At 41.4% G+C, this 23,997-nt stretch overlaps 2 protein-coding genes across 7 annotated transcripts; both read left to right on the forward strand.

Annotated features, from left to right (window-relative positions):
• The first annotated feature begins 3,432 nt into the window (after positions 1 to 3,432).
• Positions 3,433 to 17,146, forward strand: LOC139392703 (twinfilin-1-like). 5 transcript variants are annotated; one of them, XM_071140887.1, is made up of 11 exons: positions 3,470 to 3,575; positions 4,507 to 4,584; positions 5,033 to 5,211; positions 5,991 to 6,086; positions 6,578 to 6,682; positions 10,941 to 11,066; positions 13,523 to 13,673; positions 13,862 to 13,983; positions 14,710 to 15,392; positions 15,535 to 15,560; positions 15,604 to 17,146. In XM_071140887.1, exons 1-9 carry the CDS (start codon positions 3,551 to 3,553, stop codon positions 14,872 to 14,874), a joined length of 1,047 nt encoding a protein of 348 aa, XP_070996988.1. In that variant the 5' UTR covers positions 3,470 to 3,550; the 3' UTR covers positions 14,875 to 15,392; positions 15,535 to 15,560; positions 15,604 to 17,146. The 5 variants fall into 5 exon arrangements, with proteins under 5 accessions (XP_070996987.1, XP_070996989.1, XP_070996988.1 ...); XM_071140886.1 differs by lacking the exon at positions 15,535 to 15,560 and having other exon boundaries at positions 3,433 to 3,575; positions 15,561 to 17,146; XM_071140888.1 differs by lacking the exon at positions 15,535 to 15,560 and having other exon boundaries at positions 3,433 to 3,575; positions 14,710 to 14,995; positions 16,629 to 17,146.
• A 1,007-nt stretch (positions 17,147 to 18,153) lies between these two features.
• LOC139392702 (pseudouridylate synthase PUS7L-like) lies at positions 18,154 to 23,211 on the forward strand. 2 transcript variants are annotated; one of them, XM_071140881.1, is made up of 9 exons: positions 18,154 to 19,052; positions 19,687 to 19,846; positions 20,191 to 20,389; positions 20,676 to 20,774; positions 20,888 to 20,969; positions 21,290 to 21,452; positions 21,607 to 21,733; positions 21,935 to 21,988; positions 22,640 to 23,211. In XM_071140881.1, exons 1-9 carry the CDS (start codon positions 18,164 to 18,166, stop codon positions 23,096 to 23,098), a joined length of 2,232 nt encoding a protein of 743 aa, XP_070996982.1. In that variant the 5' UTR covers positions 18,154 to 18,163; the 3' UTR covers positions 23,099 to 23,211. The 2 variants fall into 2 exon arrangements, with proteins under 2 accessions (XP_070996982.1, XP_070996983.1); XM_071140882.1 differs by lacking the exon at positions 21,935 to 21,988 and adding an exon at positions 22,258 to 22,311.
• Positions 23,212 to 23,997: the final 786 nt, after the last annotated feature.

The raw sequence follows: 23,997 nt of genomic DNA on the forward strand, positions 1-23,997 counted from the left end.
TTCATTATTTGGTCCGTTATTGTCACGTTCTTTTGTATTTTGTATTTGTGTAGTGTTCACGTTATCGTCTTTCATTAAACATGTTGAACACGAACTACGGTGCATTTTGGTCCTCCTCTCCTTCCCAGGAAGGAAACCGTTACAGTTATGCATGAATATAAAGGCTCAGCATTTGTTGTTTGCTAATCTTGTCAAAAAAAACAAAAGTGGTTGGCAATATCAAAGGGTTTGTTATGAATGAACCATCAGCCCTAATCAAGGGTGGAGCTGAATGAGTCATCAGCCCTAATCAAGGGTGGAGCTGAATGAGTCATCAGCCCTAATCAAGTGTGGAGCTGAATGAGTCATCAGCCTTAATCAAGGGTGGAGCTGAATGAGTCATCAGCCCTAATCAAGGGTGGAGCTGAACGAGTCATCAGCCTTAATCAAGGGTGGAGCTGAATGAGTCATCAGCCCTAATCAAGGGTGGAGCTGAATGAGTCATCAGCCCTAATCAAGGGTGGAGCTGAATGAGTCATCAGCCCTAATCAAGGGTGGAGCTGAATGAGTCATCAGCCCTAATCAAGGGTGGAGCTGAATGAGCTTTTCTGCCTAGAATTTGATTTAAGGTACTCCAGAGCTTTTTACTATCGTTCTTTAAATCATGTATATGTGTTCCATAGTATAGTTTCTTTTTGTTAAGTTTAGTTACGGGATTTTTCAATTTTCTATATGTTTGCCAATCTTCTGTGTTGCCAGACTTATTATATAGACTGAGACGCAGCCAATGTTTTTATGAGGCGAGAGAGGATGCCTATAGAAAATCTCTAGAGACTCATGAAAGCAACTGCAGAGACCTAAAGACGACTTCATCAAAAACTGCATGACCTTTGATCACATGATTTTTGTAAAGTTCATGAAGTCAACATGAAGTTGCAAGTCGTACCATAATGCAACACACTTTGAAAGGCGGTGACCAACGATGGTCACTGACTTGATAAAAGTGATCCTCTCGAACCCGCCCATTGTCCTGCCTAAGTTGGCAGCAACCTATGACTGCACTACTATCGCTTTACGTGAGGTACAGTTGACTTTAAAGGCTATGCTTAGATACTACTGTTTTGATTTGTACAGTAATTTAACATCAACTACTACTGTAATAGACCGAGAGACATAATGACTAGACAAATGGGTATATCCCAAATGGCACCCTATTCCCTATATAGTGCACTACTTTTGATCTAAAGTAGTCCACTATAAAGTGAATAGGGTGCCATCTGGGACACTCGCATATAGTGGACATGCAGACACATCCACTGTAAGAGGCTTACTGTGTACATCCACTGAGTACACTGGTCTGTTTATGATTCCCATTCACAATTTCTGTTGAAACCATTCCTTCTGAATCACAAAATGAATTGTTCTGAATCTAAAGCATATTCTGATTAGGAGTGAACTGACATTTTTGAAAGGACTATTCAAAACTCTGACTGTACTGTATGGTGGTGGACATAGTAGTGTTGGAGTTGAAACACCAACATGGTGTATGACAGGGACAACTGGGTACTGTAGGGGAGAATATAGCTGCCAAAACTCTCACCTAAAAAGTTTTTGTGTTTAATAGAGTGAAATATTTTGTTTCAGGCTATATTATCAGTAGGTATGAAAACAGATTTCTCCCGGCCACACTAATCAAAGAGAACAACCAAACAATGAAGTGCCTGTCATTGTTAATACACAGTCAACCGTTGACAAACCATCAGATCTTATCTGTAGTACTTTGAATATATTTGTCTATGAGTCTAACCCATTTACATGGCTGTGACTGTACTACACTCTGTCCTTCTGCCTTCAGGAGAACAGCAGTAATAGCAGGATGAGTCTAACCCATTTACATGGCTGTGACTGTACTACACTCTGTCCTTCTGCCTTCACGAGAACAGCAGTAATAGCAGGTCTCCCTCTGGGGCAGGGTGTGGTGGAGGTGCCCCACCCTGAGCACTCCTTCCCTGGGGTTAAAATTACCCTGCTCTGCCTCTGTGGATCCAGGACTGCAAGAGGAGTGTGTGGAGGTAAAGCTTCAAACCACACGGCTGCTATGAATCCAATGACATGGTAGAATCTGAGCAGGTCCACTAGATTAGTAGCTGCTGAGGAAAACGTGGCAACACCCAACGTTTTAGTTGGAATCTGTGGTGTAAAACTCCTAGGAGCTGTAGCTCTTCTGACAGTACGAGAAAATGTAAATCCTTTGAGGGGTTGAAGGCCTATTGCAGTATGCATGGCGTATTGGTATTGAGCAGTGTTATACTGGATAGATAGGATACAATTCAGATATTACAATGAGATAGTTGTTGTTGTGAACGATTTGTTGAATGACAATTATTCATCTGTTCAATAGTAATAGTAATGGATTTGATTTGTATAACAAATCAAAGTGTATTTGTCATGTGTGCCGACCACAACAGGTGTCACCTTACAGTGAAATGCTTACTTACAGGCTCTAACCAACAGTGCGATTTTTAAGTAAAAAATAGGTATTAGGTGAACAATAGATTAGTAAAGAAATAAAACAACAGTAAAAATACATTTGAAAATAACAGTAGCGAGGCTGTATACAGTAGCAAGGCTATATACAGTAGCAAGGCTATATACAGTAGCAAGGCTATATACAGTAGCAAGGCTATATACAGGCACCGGTTAATCGGGCTGACTGAGGTAGTATGTACATGTAGGTATAGTTAAAGTGATGATGCATATATGATAAACAGAGAGTAGCAGCAGCGTAAAAGAGGGGTTGGGGGGACAATGCAAATAGTCCGGGTAGCCATTTGATTACTTGTTCAGGAGTCTTATGGCTTTAGGGTAAAAATTTTGAGACTTTTGGTCCTAGACTTGGCGCTCCATGCGGTAGTATGGTACCGCTTGCCATGCGGTAGTAGAGAGAACAGTCTGACTGGGGTGGCTGGGGTCTTTGACAATTTTTAGGGCCGTCCTCTGACACCGCCTGGTGTAGAGGTCCTGGATGGCAGGCAGCTTAACCCCAGTGATGTACTGGGCTGTACACACTACCCTCTGTAGTGCCTTGCAGTTGTAGGCTGAGCAGTTGCCGTACCAGGCAGTGATGCAACCAGATGCTCTCGATGATGCAACCGTAGAACCTTTTGAGGATCTGAGGCCACATCTTTTTAGTTTCCTGAGGGGGAATAGGCTTTGTCGTGCTCTCTTCACAACTGTCTTGGTGTGTTTGGTGCTCTGTGAAAGTGTAACAATCAGTTCAATTGTACACATTCTCCTCCTCATCATAACCAAAATGAATGATTGAAAAACACTGTATCATAGAGAGACCTAGTAATAATAATAATAATGATAACACAGTAGTAGTATTCAACATTGGAACTTATCAACTACGTGCGCGTTATTGCTCCATCGTCACATGATACAGTTGCTGCTGCGTGATGACATCACAGCTAGAGGCAGGTCAAGTTACTGTAGTTCGGTTTCTTCTTCCTTGTTCTTTCCCTTCAGTCATCTACCGACCCGGCGACCCAAAGCAAAGCAGACAGACATAATGTCCCATCAAACGGGCATACAAGGTAAATACGCGCATTTCTGCTTATTGTCTCCAGCTGTTGAAACCACAACGGAATAGACGATGCAATCGTCGTCCATGACAGATTTGATTTAAAAGGATTAAAGTCATAGGGGGAAATAATGTTGTATGTGTGTCGTTCTGCATCATCAGCGAGAATAAGCAGTGCTTTCTGCTCTGTGGAAGTTGCTTCGGGCTTCACGGTGCACTGGGCGAATGAGAAGAATCTATGACAAGTGTATTCAGCGATGCGTTGTACTAATATGGTCGCGCTGCTGCGATTCAACTGAGATTGTTACGCCGCATAAACACTAGCAGTTTTGTCATCAAGCCCCGTGCTGCTGCAGCAGGCTCTGGTCTGTAACGCCTTTCAAAGGTCTTTTACTAGGGAACAAGCCGCCCATTCATCAAATGCCTAAAGTTAATCTGGGTGACATTTATGGCCAAGATTACTGTTGCCCTTTTGACGTTTGTTTGTTTTGGGGATGAGATAACGTTTGATGCAACTGTGTCGATTTTTATGTAACCACTGACTGTCTAGTAAAATGTGGGTCACCTATTTTGGCCAGTAGGCTATCAGAGCTATCTTTATTTATCATGGCACGACAAAGTGTTATACAATTACGGTACATTGAAGTCATTGCTGCTTTTGGTTTTGCTCTTATGCGTCTTGAATACTTGACGTTCATTCTCATACTCTATACTATAGTCAATGACCCAAGATAGATCAGCTGCCTGTACTAATCTTTTCTTGAAACCTTTTTTTGATAAACACACCAATCCATAATTCATCCAGTATATTCTACACTAGACTTAGGTAATAGGCTATTCCCCATGCTTGTGTTCCCTGAATGTCCCTGCTGTATGAATAGCCGAAGTCTCTCTTGAGCCAATGTGTGTGTATAAAAAGGTGACTGCTTGCTTTGACTTCACAGCTGCGGAGGAAGTGAAAGACATCTTTGCTAAGGCGAGGAACGGAGCCTATCGCCTGCTGAAGGTCGTCATTGAGATGGGTGAGTATGTAGCCTGCTAGCCTACAGCTGATCAACTCAATCACACCTATTGATCAGAGATGAGTCCTACCCATCGCTGTATGCAACATGATCAATGGGTAAAAAGATAAGTTCAGTAGTTTGTTGATTGGTTACAACTGGTTATATTTACTGTGATGTTGAAGACATACTGTGATCTGAAAAGTAGATTGTATTGTACTGAATTGTATTGCACTGTCTTGTACTGTATTGCAGTGTGCTTTATTGTATTGTACTGTATTAGTTATTACACTTCATGTCATTTGTAAGATGGTTGGTTGGTTGCCTTTACTGCACTGCAATCTCAGATACTGTATATCTTACCTGAAAAGACAGAACAGAATTGATGTTGATATGTACCTGTTCCCATTGTTACATATTGTATATCACTGTAATAAATCCACCATGTCCCTCCTTGTTGTTATTCCAGAGACTCTGGTGCTGGGAGGCACCAAGCATGCGTCTAAGAAGTGGGACCAGGAGTATGATGCCTATGTGCTGCCTCTCCTACAGGAGGACATGCCCTCCTATCTCCTGTACAGGCTGGACTCTACTAACAACCAGGGATATGAGTGGATCTTCCTGGCCTGGTCACCTGACCGCTCACCTGTATGTTGATATGTTTATCGGTTTCTTTCTGACTTTGTTCATTCATCAATATATTGGTTGGGAGCAAATTCTCTTCTTTTTTTGTTGTTAGTCAAGACTACCTCTGGAATGCCATAGACATGACAGTTTTTACTTCACTTAAACTACTGTTTCACCTTCTTAACACAACTGTCATGGTGTCCGTTAGGGCATTTAAAAGTCTCTGTTTATTCCATAGTCTTAATAAGCCAGAATACTGTCTACAATAAGACTCTATTTAGAGAACTATGAACCCACAGTCTAGTCCTCACTACAGGTAAAGCACAACAGGGAGAATGTAACAGGCCACACACAGTGCTGCTTTCAAACACACATCTGGTCTGTGGTTGGCTAACTATAGAGGAGGAACCCTTACCACTGGGTGAGAGAACTGTTGACTTTAAACAGGTTTTTAGATGAAGGAAAATCCTCTTATGGTTCATATAAGTATGTCAAAAGCTGCCCCCCATTGAAAAAAGTGTTTATTTATGCTTAGCTAATGCCAACATTTTGAAGAGACTGTTGAGCGAAAAGGCTAGCTTATTGTTGTGCTAAACTAGCATATTTGCAATTCTAATGTTAGCTTGCAGGAAGCATGAACCTGGCTTCCATCCCAAACCGCAATGAAACAGCCAAAATGGTCGATGTTTCTGAGAAGTCTGTATGAAATAGCATTGTGTTCTTGTTTAGATTGCAACCTACAGTCATATGTAGCTATGTTAGTGCAGTACTAAAAACATGAATTCCTCCCACTTCTATAGGTTAGACAGAAGATGTTATATGCTGCTACAAGAGCTACACTGAAGAAGGAGTTTGGGGGTGGACACATTAAAGATGAAATATTTGGCACAGTGGAGGTATGTTGACGAATCTGAAGAAACTCCTCATTATTTTCTGGCTTATTGGCCTAAGTGGGCTTGCAGTTTTGGCAATAATGTTTCAAGGAAAGTCGCTGTTGGTTGTGCCATTTGTCGCTAGATGACATCATGACATGTTTATGCTGTCCCTCATTCCCTCATGACAAATTATCCAACGCAAAACAAAATAGAATCCTTTAAGGACAACAAAAAGGAACCAATTTTAAATAATTAAACACCACACAAAAAATAGAGTAGATAGCTTTTTGAGAAAATGCTATTTTTTCTTTATTTTAATTATTAATATGATGTATGCCTTGGAGAGCTGTGGGGTCAATTAACAACAAGGAAGTGATTAAATAACTTCACTCTTTGCAGCATTGGGGGGAGGCTGGGGAGGGAGTGAAGAGAGGATCCTATATAAGCACTGCTACTCTAAATGCGAACCCTGAGCTCCATTCCACCTCTCTCACGGTCCTCTCTCTCCCCAGGATGATGTGTCTCTGAGTGGGTACAGGAAGTACCTGATAGCACAGGCTGCTCCACAACCACTGACTGCTGCTGAGGAGGAGCTGAGGCAGATCAAACTGAGCGAGGTAGAGAGACACACACACACACACACACGCAGATGTACATACACTCTTAGGAAGAAAGGTGCTATCTAGAACCTAAAAGGGTTCTTCGGCTGTCCCCATAGGAGAACACTTTGAAGAACCCTATTTGGTTCCAAGTAGAACCCTTTTAGATTCCAAGTAGAGCCCTTTTGAAAGAGGGTTCTTCATGAAACCAAATAGGGTTCTCCTTATGAGGACAGCCAAAGAACCCTTTTGGAACCCTTTTTTCTAAGAGTTTACACACACACACACACACACACAAAATAATTTCCACAACAAAGGACTTTGCAGCTAGCACGTTTTGATTTTTTTTTAAATTATTAAGCTTTAGTGGAGAGAGAGAGAGGCATCGAGCAATTTACAGCAGGCAATCAATAACAGATCAATGAAGTGGAAAGATGTTTACACACTAGACTAAACAGCCCAACTTCTGCCCCAGATTCCCCTGGCTGCATGCATTCATAATAATACTATGAGGCATGTTTCTATTTATATCGGAGTGATGATGTCACACACACACACGTTTTGATCTTCTTTCCTCGTGGGGGGCCAACAATTAACCTGAAACCTGAACCGTAACCCTGAACCTAGCTCCTAAATCTAACCACCAACCTCTTAACCTAACCCTAATTGCAACCCTAAACCGAACTTCTAGGGTTAAAATAGCCTTTGTCCTCATGGGGATGTGGGAAATGTCCCGACGAGGGAGATTGGGGATTTTCGGTCCCCCACCCCCAGTCCCACACACACACATTCACTCACTCCCTGAAACAAACCGTCTCAGCAGGTTGATATGGGTTGTCCCTGTAGGCTGGAGGAGACTAGACCAGATAACTCCTCTCTGCCAGTCCATTTGGTTTATTTATTCATCTCTGTATACCCATCAGATTTCAGACTTCATACTAAAAGGTTTATCGTTCCCAACTAAACATTCACACTGTAAAGCATATTAAAAATAGCATGTGAATTTACTTCACCAAAAACACACAGCACCTTTTTTCTGAGAGTGTATCTGGAACCTAAAAGGGTTCTTCTGCTGTCCCAATATTATACAAAATAAATAATAATTGTATTAAATATGACAACTCTTTGAAGAAACCTTTTTAATTCCAGGTAGAACCCTTTTGGTTCCAGGTAGAACTCTTTGGGGTTCTATGTAAAACCCTTTTCACATAGGGTTCTGCCTGGAACCAAAAAAGGTTATCCTGTGGGGACAGCCAAAGAAAGCTTCCTATATCAGTGGAGTGTAGCTTCCTGTATCAGTGGAGTGTAGCTTCCTGTATCAGTGGAGTGTAGCTTCCTGTATCAGTGGAGTGTAGCTTCCTGTATCAGTGGAGTGTAGCTTCCTGTATCAGTGGAGTGTAGCTTCCTGTGTCAGTGGAGTGTAGCTTCCTGTGTCAGTGGAGTGTAGCTTCCTGTATCAGTGGAGTGTAGCTTCCTGTATCAGTGGAGTGTAGCTTCCTGTCTCAGTGGAGTGTAGCTTCCTGTGTTGGTGGAGTGGAGTGTAGCTTCCTGTGTCGGTGGAGTGGAGTGGAGCTACCTGTGTCGGTGGAGTGGAGTGGAGCTACCTGTGTCGGTGGAGTGGAGCTACCTGTGTCGGTGGAGTGGAGCTACCTGTGTCGGTGGAGTGGAGCTACCTGTGTCGGTGGAGTGGAGCTACCTGTGTCGGTGGAGTGGAGCTACCTGTGTCGGTGGAGTGGAGCTACCTGTGTCGGTGGAGTGGAGCTACCTGTGTCGGTGGAGTGGAGTGGAGCTACCTGTGTCGGTGGAGTGGAGTGGAGCTACCTGTGTCGGTGGAGTGGAGCTGCCTGTGTCGGTGGAGTGGAGTGGAGCTACCTGTGTCGGTGGAGTGGAGTGGAGCTGCCTGTGTCGGTGGAGTGGAGTGGAGCTGCCTGTGTCGGTGGAGTGGAGTGGAGCTGCCTGTGTCGGTGGAGTGGAGTGGAGCTACCTGTGTCGGTGGAGTGGAGTGGAGCTACCTGTGTCGGTGGAGTGGAGTGGAGCTGCCTGTGTCGGTGGAGTGGAGTGGAGCTACCTGTGTCGGTGGAGTGTAGCTGCCTGTGTCGGTGGAGTGGAGTGGAGCTGCCTGTGTCGGTGGAGTGGAGTGGAGCTGCCTGTGTCGGTGGAGTGGAGTGGAGCTACCTGTGTCGGTGGAGTGTAGCTGCCTGTGTCGGTGGAGTGGAGTGGAGCTGCCTGTGTCGGTGGAGTGGAGTGGAGCTACCTGTGCCAATATACCTACAGTGCCATCGGAAAGTGTTCACACCCCGTGACTTTTTCCACATTTTGTTACATTACAGCCTTATTCTAAAATGTATAATAAAATGATTTTTAAACTCTGTAATCTACACACAATAGTCCATAATGACAAATTGATAACGTTTTTTTATTATCTTTTTATTATCAGATGTATTAAAAATAAGTACAGAAATACCTTATTTACATAAGTATTCAGACACTTTGCTTGAGACTTCAAATTGAGCTTGGGTGCATCCTGTTTCCATTAATCATCCTTGAGAAGTTTCTACAGGTTGATTGGAGTCCACATGTGGTAAATTCAATTGATTGGACATGATTTGAAAAGGCACACACCTGTCTATATAAGGTCCCACAGTTGACAGTGCATGTCAGAGCAAAAACCAAGCCATGAGATCGAAGGAATTGTCCGTAGAGCTCCGAGACAGGATTGTGTCTGTAGGAAACCTGGAACCATCCCTACGGTGAAGCATGGTTGTGGCAGCATCATCCTGTGGGGATGTTTTTCAGCGGCAGGGACTGGGAGATTAGTCAGGATCGAGGCAAAGATGAACGGAGCAAAGCATAGAGAGATCCTTGATAAATCTGCTCCAAAGTGCTCAGGACTTCAGACTGGGGTGAAGGTTTACCATCCAACAGCACAACAACCCTAAGCACACAGCCAAGACGATGCAGGAGTGGCAGGGAAAAGTATCTGAATGTCCTTGAGTGGCCAAGCCAGAGCTCGGACTTGAACCCGATTGAACATCTCTGGAGAGACCTGAAAATAGCTGTGCAGAAAGGCTCCCCATCCAACCTGACAGAGCTTGAAAGAATCTGCAGAGGAGAATGGGAGAAACTCCCCAAATACGTGTGTGCCAAGCTTGTAGCATCATACCCAAGAAGACTCTGCTGTAACCGCTGACAAAGGGGCTTCAACAAAGTACTAACACGTTTATGCTTTGTCATTATGGGGTATTGTGTGTATAGTACATTGATGAGAAGAAAGAAAAGGCTTTAATCAATTTCAGAATAAGTCTGTAACGTAACAACATGTGGAATCCAGGGTATCTGTGGACTATATTGCTTGATGTGCATACACCCTCATGACTCCATAAAAGGACAGGGTCATTCTTCATCTGCCCTATAGGCCTATTTCATAGAGCCACCCTCACAAATACAGTAGCCTCAACCAACTGGGAAGGTTTATATTGAGATCCCAGCTGTGTGGGCAAGATGATTATCCACTAATCTACATGCGAGTAAAGAGGCTTTCTGATATTTATTATTCATTTGCCGAGAGACCCGTTCCTTGTAATAAGTAGATGGATGAAAAAACAGCAGCCCAATCCTTTAGGTACAAGAGATTAACAGGTCAGTGGCAATCTCATTCAGTCAAGCCGAACATGGCATGTCAGGAGTGTGAATGTTATGAGGGCTGTACTAACACATGACAGGTCAGTGCAGACCTTTTACATACTGATGTTATTCAATTATTATTATTTCTATTGGATATTATATTGGATAAAATAATCATTATGATATTATTATCATTATATTATTATTATTATTATTGGATATATTATTCAGAACAGTTTATTTATCTCATATCACATTGAGATCGTTTTGTTCCATGTAAGACTTTAAATGTTACCACAAGCTTTATCAATTCCTTTTCTTCCCCCAAGTTAAATATGGGTTTTTTGTGCCTTTTTACGAATGTATCTTTCTGTTTATCTTTTGCAAATTATTGGTGACACAAACACAAAATTGGGGTAAGGATAGACTTCCTGTTGTAGTAGTGAGTCTAGACTAGCCCGGGCCCTTCTCAAACCACGGCCTGGTGACCAATGTTGGGGTTGTCTTAGTGTGTGTGACACCTAATGACTGTTTTTGTTGTTGTGTTATTTTAGTTCCAGACCATTAGTCTGGGCCTAGGCCCTTCTCAGAAAGAAAGCCTGGTGATTTAGTTAAAACAACACCAAGTGACCATGTGTGTCCGTCCGTCCAGGTACAGACAGACATCAGTGTGGACACTAAGCAACAGACTCTGACGGGCGTGGCCTTCCCTATGCAGCGAGACGCCATCCAGGCTCTGGAACAGTTCAGAGAGAAGAAGATCAACTACGTACAGCTGGTGAGTATAGTACATCATAGTGTATAGTATAGTACATCATAGTATACAATAATATATTACAGTACATCATAGTATATAGTATAGTACATCATAGTATATAGTATAGTACATCATAGTATACAATAATATATTACAGTACATCATAGTATATAATAATATATTACAGTACATCATAATGTACAATAATATAGTATAGTACATCATAATATAGTATATACTAATATACTATAGTACATCATAGTATAGAATAATATATTACAGTACATCATAGTGTACAATAATATAGTATAGTACATCATAATATAGTATATACTAATATAGTATAGTACATCATAGTATAGAATAATATATTAGTGTATAGTATAATGCATCAAAGTATAGTACATCATAGAGTAGTATAGAATAATATAGGATATAATGTAGTATAGTACACCATTATAGAACAATAGATTATAGAATATTATAGTAGAGAATACTATATACTAGTATAGAATAATATAGTTTAGTACATCATGGTATATAATAATATGGTATACTACATCATATTATTGTATAGAATAGTATAATAGTATAATATTAGATATAATAATATAGTTTAGAATGTCATAGTATATAATGGTATTGTATAAAATAATAGTACAGAATAGAATGATATAGAATAATATAGTGTAGTACATCATAGTATATAGTATAGTACATCATAGTTTATAATAATATAGTATATTGTAGAGTTACAGAATAGATTGATATATAATAATATAGGATAGTACATAATAGTTTTATAGTCTAGAATAATACAGTATAGTCTAGAATAATATAGTATAGTCTAGAATAATATAGGGTAGTATATAATGATATGGTATTGTATAAAATAATATAGTACAGAATAGAATAATATAATCTAGAATAATACAGTAGAGTCTAGAATAATATAGTATAGTCTAGAATAATATAGAATATAATTTATTTTATTTATTTATTTATTTCACCTTTATTTAACCAGGTAGGCAAGTTGAGAACAAGTTCTCATTTACAATTGTGACCTGGCCAAGATAAAGCAAAGCAGTTTGACACATACAACGACACAGAGTTACACATGGAGTAAAACAAAGATACAGTCAATAATACAGTATAAACAAGTCTATATACGATGTGCGCAAATGAGGTGAGATAAGGGAGGTGAAGGCAAAAAAGGCCATGGTGGCAAAGTAAATACAATATAGCAAATAAAACACTGGAATGGTAGATTTTTGATAATAATATAGTATAGAATAATATAGTATAATATAGTATATGGTATTGTATAAAATAATATAGTACAGAATATAATGATATAGAATAGTATAGTACATCATAGTCTAGAATAATATAGTAAAGAATTATATAGTATAGAATAATATAATATAGTATAGTCTAGAATAATATAGTATAGAATGATATAGTATAGAATAGTACGTCATAGTGTATCATAATATAGTATATATTAATATATTATAGAATTGTATAGTATAGTATGGAATCATATAATCTAGAATAATATAGTATAGTCTAGAATAATATAGTATAGAATACGTACGTCATAGTGTATCATAATATAGTATATAATTTTATAGTATAGTATGGAATCATATAGTATAGAATAATATAGTATAGAATTGTATAGTACGTCATTGTATATCATAATATGGTATATAATAATATAGGATAGAATGTAGTATTAAATAATATAGTATAGAATGATATATTATAGTACATCATAGTATATAATCATATATTATAGTCTAGAATAATATAGAATATAATAATATAGTAGAGAAAAATATAGTATAGAATAGAATGATATAGAATTGTATAGTACATATAGTATAGTACATCATAGTATATAATAATACAGTATAGTCTAGAATAGTATAGTACGTCATAGTGTATAGAATGATATAGGATAGTATAGAATGGTATAGAATAGTATAGTACATCATAGTCTAGAATAATATAGAATGATATAGTATAGAATAATATAGTGTAGTATAGAATAATATAGTATGGAATGATGTAGTATAATACATCATAGTATATAATAATATAGGAAAGTATAGTATCGTAGAGAGACGCCATCCAGTATCTGGAACAGTTAAGAGAGAATAGAACCAACAAGTACAGCTGGTGAGTGTCAGTACTGTCTGGAGTCTCACCTCCTTTTATTAGAGCAAAGAGACAGACAGTCACTGTGTTGTTTCATTATCAGTAGGTGTCTCTGACTAGCATGTTTCTGGATTCAACAATGCCATATAATTGCCATAGAAGACTACAATGTGATGGCTATAACACAAACTAACTAACTGGCACCATGTTACATGAAACATGATACTCAAAGCCTTATTGTATTGGATGGTTTACATTACAAAGCTTATTGAGGATTGTTTTTTGAAAAAATGCATCGTCATCTGTATCAACAGGAGATTGATTTTAGGAATGAGTGTATCAAGCTGTCCAGCACCACTCCTACAGAACTGAAGGATCTGCCCAAGAGGATCCCCAAGGATGCAGCCCGATACCACTTCTTCCTGTACAAGCATTCCCACGAGGGAGACTACCTCGAGTCTACAGGTAAAGACAACACATTAAAACATTATGAGAAGATATTACGGCATGTTTTTTTTTAATACGTTGATATTATACCACACAATCATTTTTTTAGCTTGATCTACTCTTATTCATAATTGTATTATGTTAATTAAATGTAATAACAATGTGATAAGGTGGTATTTTAAAGTGGTTTCCTGTGTGTGTTGCAGTGTTCATCTACTCCATGCCGGGGTATAAATGTAGCATCAGAGAGAGGATGCTCTACTCCAGCTGTAAGAACCCTCTCATCGATACTGTGGAGAGCAACCTGCACATCCAGATAGCCAAAAAGGTAAGAGCTGGGTCATGTTCATTATACAACCTGCACATCCAGATAGCCTAAAAGGTAAGAGCTGGGTCATGTTCATTATACAACCTGCCCATCCAGATAGCCTAAAAGGTAAGAGCTGGGTCATGTTCATTATACAACCTGCCCATCCAGATAGCCAAAAAGGTAAGAGCTGAGTCATGTTCATTATACAACCTGCACATCCAGATAGGCTAAAAGGTAAGAGCTGGGTCATGTTCATTATACAACCTGCACATCCAGGAAGCCTAAAAGGTAAGAGCTGGGTCATGTTCATTATATCACACTGTAGCTAAATGTATTGCAACAGAACATTTAAACATGCACTTCACATTATATTAAGTGAGATAGTCCATCCATTTCAGTCTTGTTTTTCTTTCATTTGGAACCTGATCTCTCGTGGACAGACTGCGTAAACATAAGCATCTGACCAAAAATACATGGGGTTTTAGTTCTGCTTTAACCCATATTATTTGGTACCTAATTAATACAACTCAGGTTCACTGCAGTGAGTCACATGAGAGGGTGACTTTCAACAGTTTAAAACACCCCTGTGAAAATACTGTAACATTATGCCAACGTAGACTGGATTTTTGCTGCAATGTATTTTTTATAGAGTAAGTCTAGTTTGCCCCTCAGTGATGGGATTTATTGTATTCCTATTAGTACAAGTATCCCTACTAACTGATGCATTCTGATTCCCTCCCCTAGCTGGAGATTGATAACGGTGATGAGCTCACCGCAGAATTCATGTACGAAGAGGTCCACCCTAAGCAGCACGCACACAAGCAGGCCTTTCCCAAACCTAAAGGCCCCGCGGGGAAGAAAGGAGGGCGCCGGATCACTAGACCACCAGGGGATGGCGAAGAAGACTAATAAAACACCCCTCCATTTTAGTCCACAATGGAACATTCCACTTAGTATATAAGAACCCTTTATCTGGTTGACTCCCAAATGGCCCCCCTATTCACTTTATAGTGCACTACTGTTGACTAGGGCCTATAGGGCTCTGGTTAAAAGGAGTGCACTATATAGGGGATAGGGTTCCATGTAGGACATAGACCATTGACATGAATCCCTCCTAATGCCCTTTAACCTCATAGACAACCAGCCTGTAGACTATATGAACTATGCACACACAGACCACCACACTAATATAAGCCATGACACTCAAACCTGTGAACTTACTTACATTAGTAGCTTGTTATTTAGACAGACAGTCGGTGCTGTGTTTTCATGATGATGAGAGAGAGAGAGCGAACATTTCCCTTTAGAGCTATAGCTAATGTTTTTTTATTTCTCATATTATTTGACAATGTTTTTAAAATATATGGTTCCTAATCCTGGTTCTGGAGAGCTGGATGTGTTTTTAAGATATATGGTTCCTAATCCTGGTTCTGGAGAGCTGGATGTGTTTTTAAGATATATGGTTCCTAATCCTGGTTCTGGAGGTCCTGGAGAGCTAGAGGTCCTGGAGAGGTAGAGGTCCTGGAGAGCTAGAGGTCCTGGAGAGCTAGAGGTTCTGGAGAGCTAGAGGTTCTGGAGGTCCTGGAGAGCTAGAGGTTCTGGAGGTCCTGGAGAGCTAGATGTTCTGGAGAGCTAGAGGTTCTGGAGGTCCTGGAGAGCTAGAGGTTCTGGAGGTGTGTGAGATGAAAGACCTTGTGGTTTTTCTGGTGAGCATGTGATACTGATCTGGACACTTCACCTTGTTATTAGTGCTGATTTAATGCCGACAATGTTGTAGCAGTTCTATAATGCCTTGTGTAAAGTCAATCAATAGAGAATGTTGTTCCACAACCGCTAGCTCTTCAGGATCAGAGTTGAGGGCTGGGTCCTATTCATGTGACACTAAATGGAGAAAACAGAGAGGGACCACCTAGACTTGTCCAATAAGAATAGCTTGTTTTCGCTTTCCGTTGATAAATGTTTGAAAACGTTTAGCTATGGTGTGCCTAATGAATAGGACCATGCTGATGTAGAAGCTTGATTTGGGAGAGAAGAGAGGCCATGTGTGGGTCTGTGGATGTTGTTAAGAAGCCTAATGCTTTTGTATACATTTTACTGTATGCATCTAATTTGTACTACCATGTCCATAACAACTGTATGATTACATGTCAGTCCAAAATCTAGTTAGGGATTTCTCTTTCCATGTTCTTTTACTGAAGAATGAAAAACCAGATAGAAAGTATTTTTCTAGGTCTGTGATGTACTGTATGTGTGTGTGGTGTTCTGCGACTGAGAGGTCACAGCCTGAATCAGTTGAATGTCAACCGTTATCTGTTTGTCGGTCTGTGTGAGAGAGAGAGTGCCTGGGTGCGTCCGGAATGGCACCCCATTCCCTATATAGTGCACTACTTTTGACCAGAGCCCATCAGAATAGGTACCCTATTCCCTATATAGTACACTACTTTTGACCAGGGCCCATCAGAATAGGCACCCTATTCCCTATATAGTACACTACTTTTGACCAGAGCCCATCGGAATAGGCACCCTATTCCCTATATAGTGCACTACTTTTGACCAGAGCCCATCAGAATAGGCACCCTATTCCCTATATAGTACACTACTTTTGACCAGAGCCCATCAGAATAGGCACCCTATTCCCAATATAGTAGACTACTTTTGACCAGAGCCCATCAGAATAGGCACCCTATTCCCAATATAGTAGACTACTTTTGACCAGAGCCCATCAGAATAGGCACCCTATTCCCTATATATAGTGCACTACTTTTGACCCAGGTGCCATTTCAGATGCAGACCTGTTTGTCAATCAGGGTTGCTCGTTTGTGCATTTCACATCAGTGATATTAATCCCACATAATATGCAATGCTTTTCAACCACAATGCTGCAGGTCTTTCCCCACGTGACAATGTGTGTACGCATGTGATGTTTATTAGAACCACAATGAAGGGAAGGGACTGTGATTCCCAGGTAAAATGTCATGGAGAATCTGTCTACTGATTCCATGAAAAGGCAAACCACTATGACATGTTCATGCTGTACTGGATTACTATGGCATTATGTCATTCTGAAGGAGTCCTAGTACCTTGAAACTATCATGTTATGTAATGTCTCAAATTGTTTTTTTTTCTATGAATTAAATTGTGTAAGGAAATGAAATAAATTAAAATATTTAAATTACATTCACTAATGTGTTTCTTGCCTGATATATTATTAGTAGCAGTATCAGAACTACTATGCAAGCCTAGTGACCACTGAGAGGTGTGAGTTTACTGAATAAAGCATTGCTCTCTGAATAGAGTTGGCAGTGAAGGGGGAAATAGTAGGCCAAATCTGCATTTCCCATCACGTTGTAATCCCACTCATTGGCACCAGTGGTAAGGGTAAACCTTTGGCCTGGCACATAAAAGATTACAATGAATAAGTCATGTTGGCTGGCTGCAGATCAGCTGATGTCAGATGATACAAATTAAAGGCATACCTGCTCCATGCCTAATCTGTAATAAACCTTTGTAGTAATGTAGATCTCAATTAATGAAAATATCTTTCCAGTTATCTCAGAACATTATTCTACCATGACTCACAGCAGTTAGATACATAGTAGCCTGTTCATACAGTTCAGCAAATCAGAAATTACCTTTTAAATGCAAATTGTTTGTCAAAACATACTAATGATTTACTTATGATGTATCTCTCTAGTCTATACTGTGCAATATAATTATTAACAGGTGATTAATCATCAGAAGACCAGAACAGGAGTTTGAGACAAATAAAAGAGCACTTTTCCTTTAAGAACTTGTCGTCACATGACATGATGCGGAAGAATTACAATCTCATGCTACATTTGCACATGTGTTTGTGTATTAGACATTTATTGCTAGAAATGTGTCGTTTTAGGACATTTATTGTTGCATTAATTTATAATTAGATGATATAAGTGAAATGACAAAATGCTTAAAGCTTGGTAAACAGTAACGTATTTGAACAGTGTTAGCAAGCTAGCTACAATGTTATAGTGTGCTATGGTGTCACATTGATTCATTTAGCATATTAAACATTTGTAGCACTGACACGTCACATTACATAACTGTTAAGACCATGGCTTAATACCTGGCTTCTGATTATCAATTCAGTGATTTTTACATAACTTGGGGTATAATATTGGTTTTATCCCTTTCTTTGTGACAGGACAGTCTATCTACCATGACTATGAAGGAGGAAGCACCGAGTGTCCCTGAGTGCTACATCTCAGAACATGAAGGGTTCTATGGAACCATCAAGAACTTCACCAGAGACTTTGTAGTCACAGAGATAGACATCCATGGCCAGATGGTCACTAAACCCAGTGTATCTGATGTTCCTCAATCATCCAACATTACTGAGGCATGCCCAGGTGCCAAGTCTGAAGGAAAGACAAATATTATTAGCCCAAAACATCAACACAACCTCAAAGAAGAGAATTCAGAACCTGGACCCGGTCAGAATGGTGACATCACATCCACCGCCAGCCAAGACTGTTTTGACCTGAGCATAATACTGGGTCAGACTGTCTGTGAAGAGCTAGAGCAGTTCACTGCTTTATTGAGAGAGATGTCATCAAGTCCAAATGATGGCATTGAGAAGAAGCTGGCCAACCAAGAATCATCCAATGGCAGTGAGAAGAAGATGGCCAATCAAGAGTTATCCCTGGGTTCATTCCCAGACAAACACCAAAGGGCTAATGTCCACCGCGCTGTCCGACACAGCTTTCCCTTCCTGTTGACAGTAACCAACCAATCAGAGATCAGGGTTAAGAAGGACCCTGACTTTAAGCTCCTATCAGGTTTGGTCTCCGAGGAGGAGGCCGAAGACTTTATCAGGTTCATCGACACCAAGATGCCTAATTCTGTGTACACATTCAGGAGTGATGACAGTAAGGAGCACAGGACGGCAGTGCACCACTTCCTCAGTAGACGGTTTGGTAAACTGGTGGAGACCAAGAGCTTCAGTGACCAGCAGCAGAAGACTACGGCCATTACGGTCAGGTTGAGAGAAAAAGGGAAACCCAGGAAGAGGACGGCTGATGACAGTAAAGAGGAAGAGGTCTATACAGGTGAGAGGTCTATAGAGAACCTCACAGACTATGTTTATCTTCTATATCTCTCCTATTTCTCTCTGCTTACTCTGTCTCTCCTATTTCTCTCTGCTTACTCTGTCTCTCCTATTTCTCTCTGCTTACTCTCTCTCCTATTTCTCTCTGTTTACTCTGTCTCTCCTATTTCTCTCTGTTTACTCTGTCTCTCCTATTTCTCTCCGTTTACTCTGTCTCTCCTATTTCTCTGTTTACTCTGTCTCCTATTTCTCTCTCTCCGTTTAATTTCTCTCCTATTTCTCTCTCTCCGTTTACTCTCTCTCTCCTATTTCTCTCCGTTTACTCTCTCCTATTTTTCTCTTATGATTCTGTATGTACAGCAAGAAAAATGTTATTAGCCCAAGTAAGCATTTATATATCTGCTTTAAACTGTACGTGACAAAAAAAACATATCCTTGGATTTATCCTCCCCAAATCCTGAACCCCACAAAACTGACCTTAAATCAGTGTCTAAGACCAACCTCAAACCACTCATAACACTCTATTCCCCTGGCCATACTTAGAATGAATACTACTTAGAATGAAGCAATGTGTTGGGCATGTATTCTAGGAAGTTAGTGTGGATACTATTGGCATGGGTTTCCTTCCCCTGCAGCGTTCACTCTGAGGAAGGAGAACCTAGAGACGCTGGAGGCTATCAGCTACATGGCAGCTGTCCTGGGGGTGCTGCCCTCTGACTTCACCTACGCTGGCATCAAGGACAAGAGGGCCGTCACCTACCAGTCCATGGTGGTCAAGAAGATCTCACCACAACGGTAGATACAGTACAGTTGTTAGATAGAATGTGTTGCTGTTTCCATTCAAAGTCCTTGGCTTAGCCTATGTGCTGTGGTCAACTCCCCTAGACTATAAACAGAGAGTTGACTAAAGCACTAACAGACTGGATCACCAGGCTATCCTTGGCTATGGTTTGATGATGATGATGAATATTTACAAAGTGCTACATTCTATTGGGGGCAAACTCAACTCATCCATCACCACCACATTCATGCATTTCTAACCTGCTAGTCCAGTGAGTTCACTGTCTACTGATGCATATCCTGTCCTCATCATGGGGACCGGTCAGACTAGTGCTGATGGGAGGGATGTGTGTTGTCAGGCTGAGAGAGAAGGCCAGTGAGTTTGAGAAGAGGGGGGTGGTCCTCTCCTCCGTCCGCTCCGTCTCTGAGCCTCTTCATCTGGGTAGACTCCAGGGGAACCACTTTGACCTAGTGGTACGGGATCTGAGGTCACACCAGGGTCATGGCACACTGATGGAGCTGGACTCACGGGTGCAGGAGGCTGTGGAGAACGTAAAGGTGAGACACTCCTATTCTGTGGCCTCCATTCAACCCTGGTCCTGGAGAGATGCAGGGTTTTGTCCAGCCCAGCACTGAAGCACTCAATGTAACTAATCAACCTAATCACCAAGCGCTTGATTGGCTGAATAAAAACATCAGACCCTGTTGGCCCCCAGACCCAAACTTGGAAACAAATGTAGATTTCTCTGTGCACTTTAATAGTCCTTTCCACTGCACTGTGTGTAAGTGAGGAGTGTTGTTCTCTGATCTGTAGTGAGAAGTAATTAAATGTCAATTATTTTAGGTCAAGGGGTTTGTGAACTACTATGGACCTCAGAGGTTTGGGACTGGACAGAGTGTTCAGTCTGACCGCATCGGACTGGCCCTGCTCAAAGAGGAAATGGTACAGTTACATCTTCTGTGTTCTTATATTACAAGAAACTGACAACAGTGGATGTCAATGTTTCTATTTGTTCTGTCTGACTTGTGGTGTGGGTTGTCGTTCATGTGTCTCAGGTGGCAGCTGTCCGTCTGTTTTTCACACCAGAAGAGGGTGATGACCCTCAGAGTGTTGCCAAGAGACACTTCCTCCAGACTGGTGAGAAATTCCTGCTTACACTAGTCACCATTTCCTGTTTACCATGTTCTCTGTTTATATGGACCCAACCTTTTTCAGATTAAAAAATGTTCACCTTGATTTAACCAGGTCGGCCAGTTGACAACAAGTTCTCATTTACAACTGCGACCTGGCCAAGATAAAGCACAGCAGTTCGACACATACAATAACACAGAGTTACACATGGAGTAAACAAACATACAGTCAATAATACAATAGGATTTTTCTTTTCACATGTTTTTCATTTTCTACTCTTCTCCATTCTGACCCTGTTCCTCCACCCCTCTCCTCCCTCATCTCAGATAATGCCAAGGAGGCCCTGTTTCTGATGCCCATGTCCAAGGCCAGAGAGAGGATGATGCTGAGGGCCCTACATCGCTATGGGACGGGCCCAGAGGGCTGCACCCGTGCCTGGCTCAGCCTGCCCCATGGGATGAGGGTCTTCTACCCCCACGCATACTGCAGGTCTGGGATTCATATCACCTGTTTAATTGCTTTTAAATATCCTGAATCCTTTATGGTTCTATTTGTATTCCTACTTTCATTTGTATTTCCTTCTTCCTCTTCACTCACTTTGTTTGAAGTATACTATATCAATAAAGATTGTTTTGATTTGCAGCCGGGTCTGGAACGAGGCGGCTGCACACAGGCTGACCACGCTGGGCCACAGGGCCAGGCAGGGAGATCTGGTCTGGAAGCAGAGGAGAGAGGAGGGGATAGAGGCGGGAGAAACCAGCTTACCTCAGGTAGTTAGGTTCTAGGATGACTTAATAACGGAGTCAAATAAACAGTCAAAATCACTTGTGTGAATCATTTTTAATCGGTGCTAGAGAGTTGGCCACTCGGCTCTATCTTTGAGTGTGACACCCAGTGATACTCGCTCACTGAGATTGAACCAATCATAAAGATGGTACTGAGATGGACCTTTGTACTCTCTACTCCCCCAGATTCATGTTGTTACTGCTGCAGAGGAGGAGGAGGAAGTCTACTCACTAGGACAGGTATGTATACACACACACACACACACCTGTCCACTCCCCTGTTCTACAGTACCAGATTCATGTTGTTACTGCTGCAGAGGAGGAGGAGGAAGTCTACTCACTAGGACAGGTATGTATACACACACACACACACACCTGTCCACTCCCCTGTTCTACAGTACCAGATTCATGTTGTTACTGCTGCAGAGGAGGAGGAGGAAGTCTACTCACTAGGACAGGTATGTATACACACACACACACCTGTCCACTCCCCTGTTCTACAGTACCAGATTCATGTTGTTACTGCTGCAGAGGAGGAGGAGGAAGTCTACTCACTAGGACAGGTATGTATACACACACACACACACACACACACCTGTCCACTCCCCTGTTCTACAGTACCAGATTCATGTTGTTACTGCTGCAGAGGAGGAGGAGGAAGTCTACTCACTAGGACAGGTATGTATACACACACACACACACACCTGTCCACTCCCCTGTTCTACAGTACCTTGTACCATTTTAACTATTAATCTACTCTGCAAACATGGGTGTGTTGTCTGAGTGCGTTGCCGAGCTCGGTGAAACCTACATCCACAAAACACTACACAAATCAAATGGGTTATGATTCTATTGAATCCATTGTTCACTTCTGCTGTGCTCTTCCATCAGGTGGTTCTTCCCATGCTTGGCAACACTGTGAAGTACCCAGAGAACCCTGTAGGGGGCTGGTACCAGGAGAGACTGGCGAGGGATGGACTACAGAGCTGTCGTTTCAGAGTCACTCCTCTCAAACTGAACCTCCCTGGCTGCTACCGCCCCTTACTGGCCATCCCACATAGCCTGACCTACAGGCTGGAGCAGGGCCAGAGAGCTGGGGAGAGGCAACAGGAGTGGAATGGAAAGTCACAGGCTAGTGGAGCGGTACCACAGCACCCTGACACAGACACAACTAGACCTGGAGGTCTGGAGAGGCAGAGAGGAGGGGAGAGCGTGCAGGGTAATGGAGAGGGGGAGTCAACGGTGAAGTACCCTGACACAGACACACCTAGTTTGACGTTGAACTTTGACCTGGACTCTTCCTGCTACGCCACCGTCTGCCTCAGAGAGGTCATGAAATGTGACCCTTAAACTGGAGTCTCAGATGTTGTATGTACTACTGTGTGTACAGTATTTTGATTAATATTGTACTTTGTACACAGTATGGCCTCTTGTGTACATGTAGGGTACTGCTACAGTATTGTGTTTTGTACACAGTATGGCCTCTTGTGTACATGTTGGATACTGCTACAGTATTGTGTTGTGTACACAGTATGGCCTCTTGTGTACTTGTAGGATACTGCTACAGTATTGTGTTGTGTACACAGTATGGCCTCTTGTGTACACGTAGGGTACTGCTACAGTATTGTGTTGTGTACACAGTATGGCCTCTTGTGTACTTGTAGGATACTGCTACAGTATTGTGTTGTGTACACAGTATGGCCTCTTGTGTACATGTAGGGTACTGCTACAGTATTGTGTTGTGTACACAGTATGGCCTCTTGTGTACATGTAGGATACTGCTACAGTATTGTGTTGTGTACACAGTATGGCCTCTTGTGTACATGTAGGATACTGCTACAGTATTGTGTTTTGTCCACAGTATGGCCTCTTGTGTACATGTAGGATACTGCTACAGTATTGTGTTTTGTACACAGTATGGCCTCTTGTGTACATGTAGGATACTGCTACAGTATTGTGTTGTGTACACAGTATGGCCTCTTGTGTACATGTAGGATACTGCTACAGTATTGTGTTGTGTACACAGTATGGCCTCTTGTGTACTTGTAGGATACTGCTACAGTATTGTGTTGTGTACACAGTATGGCCTCTTGTGTACATGTAGGATACTGCTACAGTATTGTGTTGTGTACACAGTATGGCCTCTTGTGTACATGTAGGATACTGCTACAGTATTGTGTTGTGTACACAGTATGGCCTCTTGTGTACTTGTAGGATACTGCTACAGTATTGTGTTGTGTACACAGTAT

Source organism: Oncorhynchus clarkii, chromosome 33 (genome assembly GCF_045791955.1).
Source record: "Oncorhynchus clarkii lewisi isolate Uvic-CL-2024 chromosome 33, UVic_Ocla_1.0, whole genome shotgun sequence".
NCBI classification, from domain to species: Eukaryota; Metazoa; Chordata; class Actinopteri; order Salmoniformes; family Salmonidae; genus Oncorhynchus; species Oncorhynchus clarkii.

What these genes read in the sequence shown, in the direction of transcription:
- LOC139392703 (XM_071140886.1), top strand. Translation starts at nt 3,551, where the DNA reads ATGTCCCATCAAACGGGCATACAAG. An exon ending in CCATCAAACGGGCATACAAG is followed by an intron (nt 3,576 to 4,506) that starts GTAAATACGCGC and finishes TTGACTTCACAG; the next exon opens with CTGCGGAGGAAGTGAAAGAC. An exon ending in GGCAGATCAAACTGAGCGAG is followed by an intron (nt 6,683 to 10,940) that starts GTAGAGAGACAC and finishes CCGTCCGTCCAG; the next exon opens with GTACAGACAGACATCAGTGT.
- LOC139392702 (XM_071140881.1), top strand. Translation starts at nt 18,164, where the DNA reads ATGACTATGAAGGAGGAAGCACCGAGTGTCCCTGAGTGCTACATCTCA. An exon ending in AGAGGAAGAGGTCTATACAG is followed by an intron (nt 19,053 to 19,686) that starts GTGAGAGGTCTA and finishes CTTCCCCTGCAG; the next exon opens with CGTTCACTCTGAGGAAGGAG. An exon ending in TACCCCCACGCATACTGCAG is followed by an intron (nt 21,453 to 21,606) that starts GTCTGGGATTCA and finishes TTTGATTTGCAG; the next exon opens with CCGGGTCTGGAACGAGGCGG.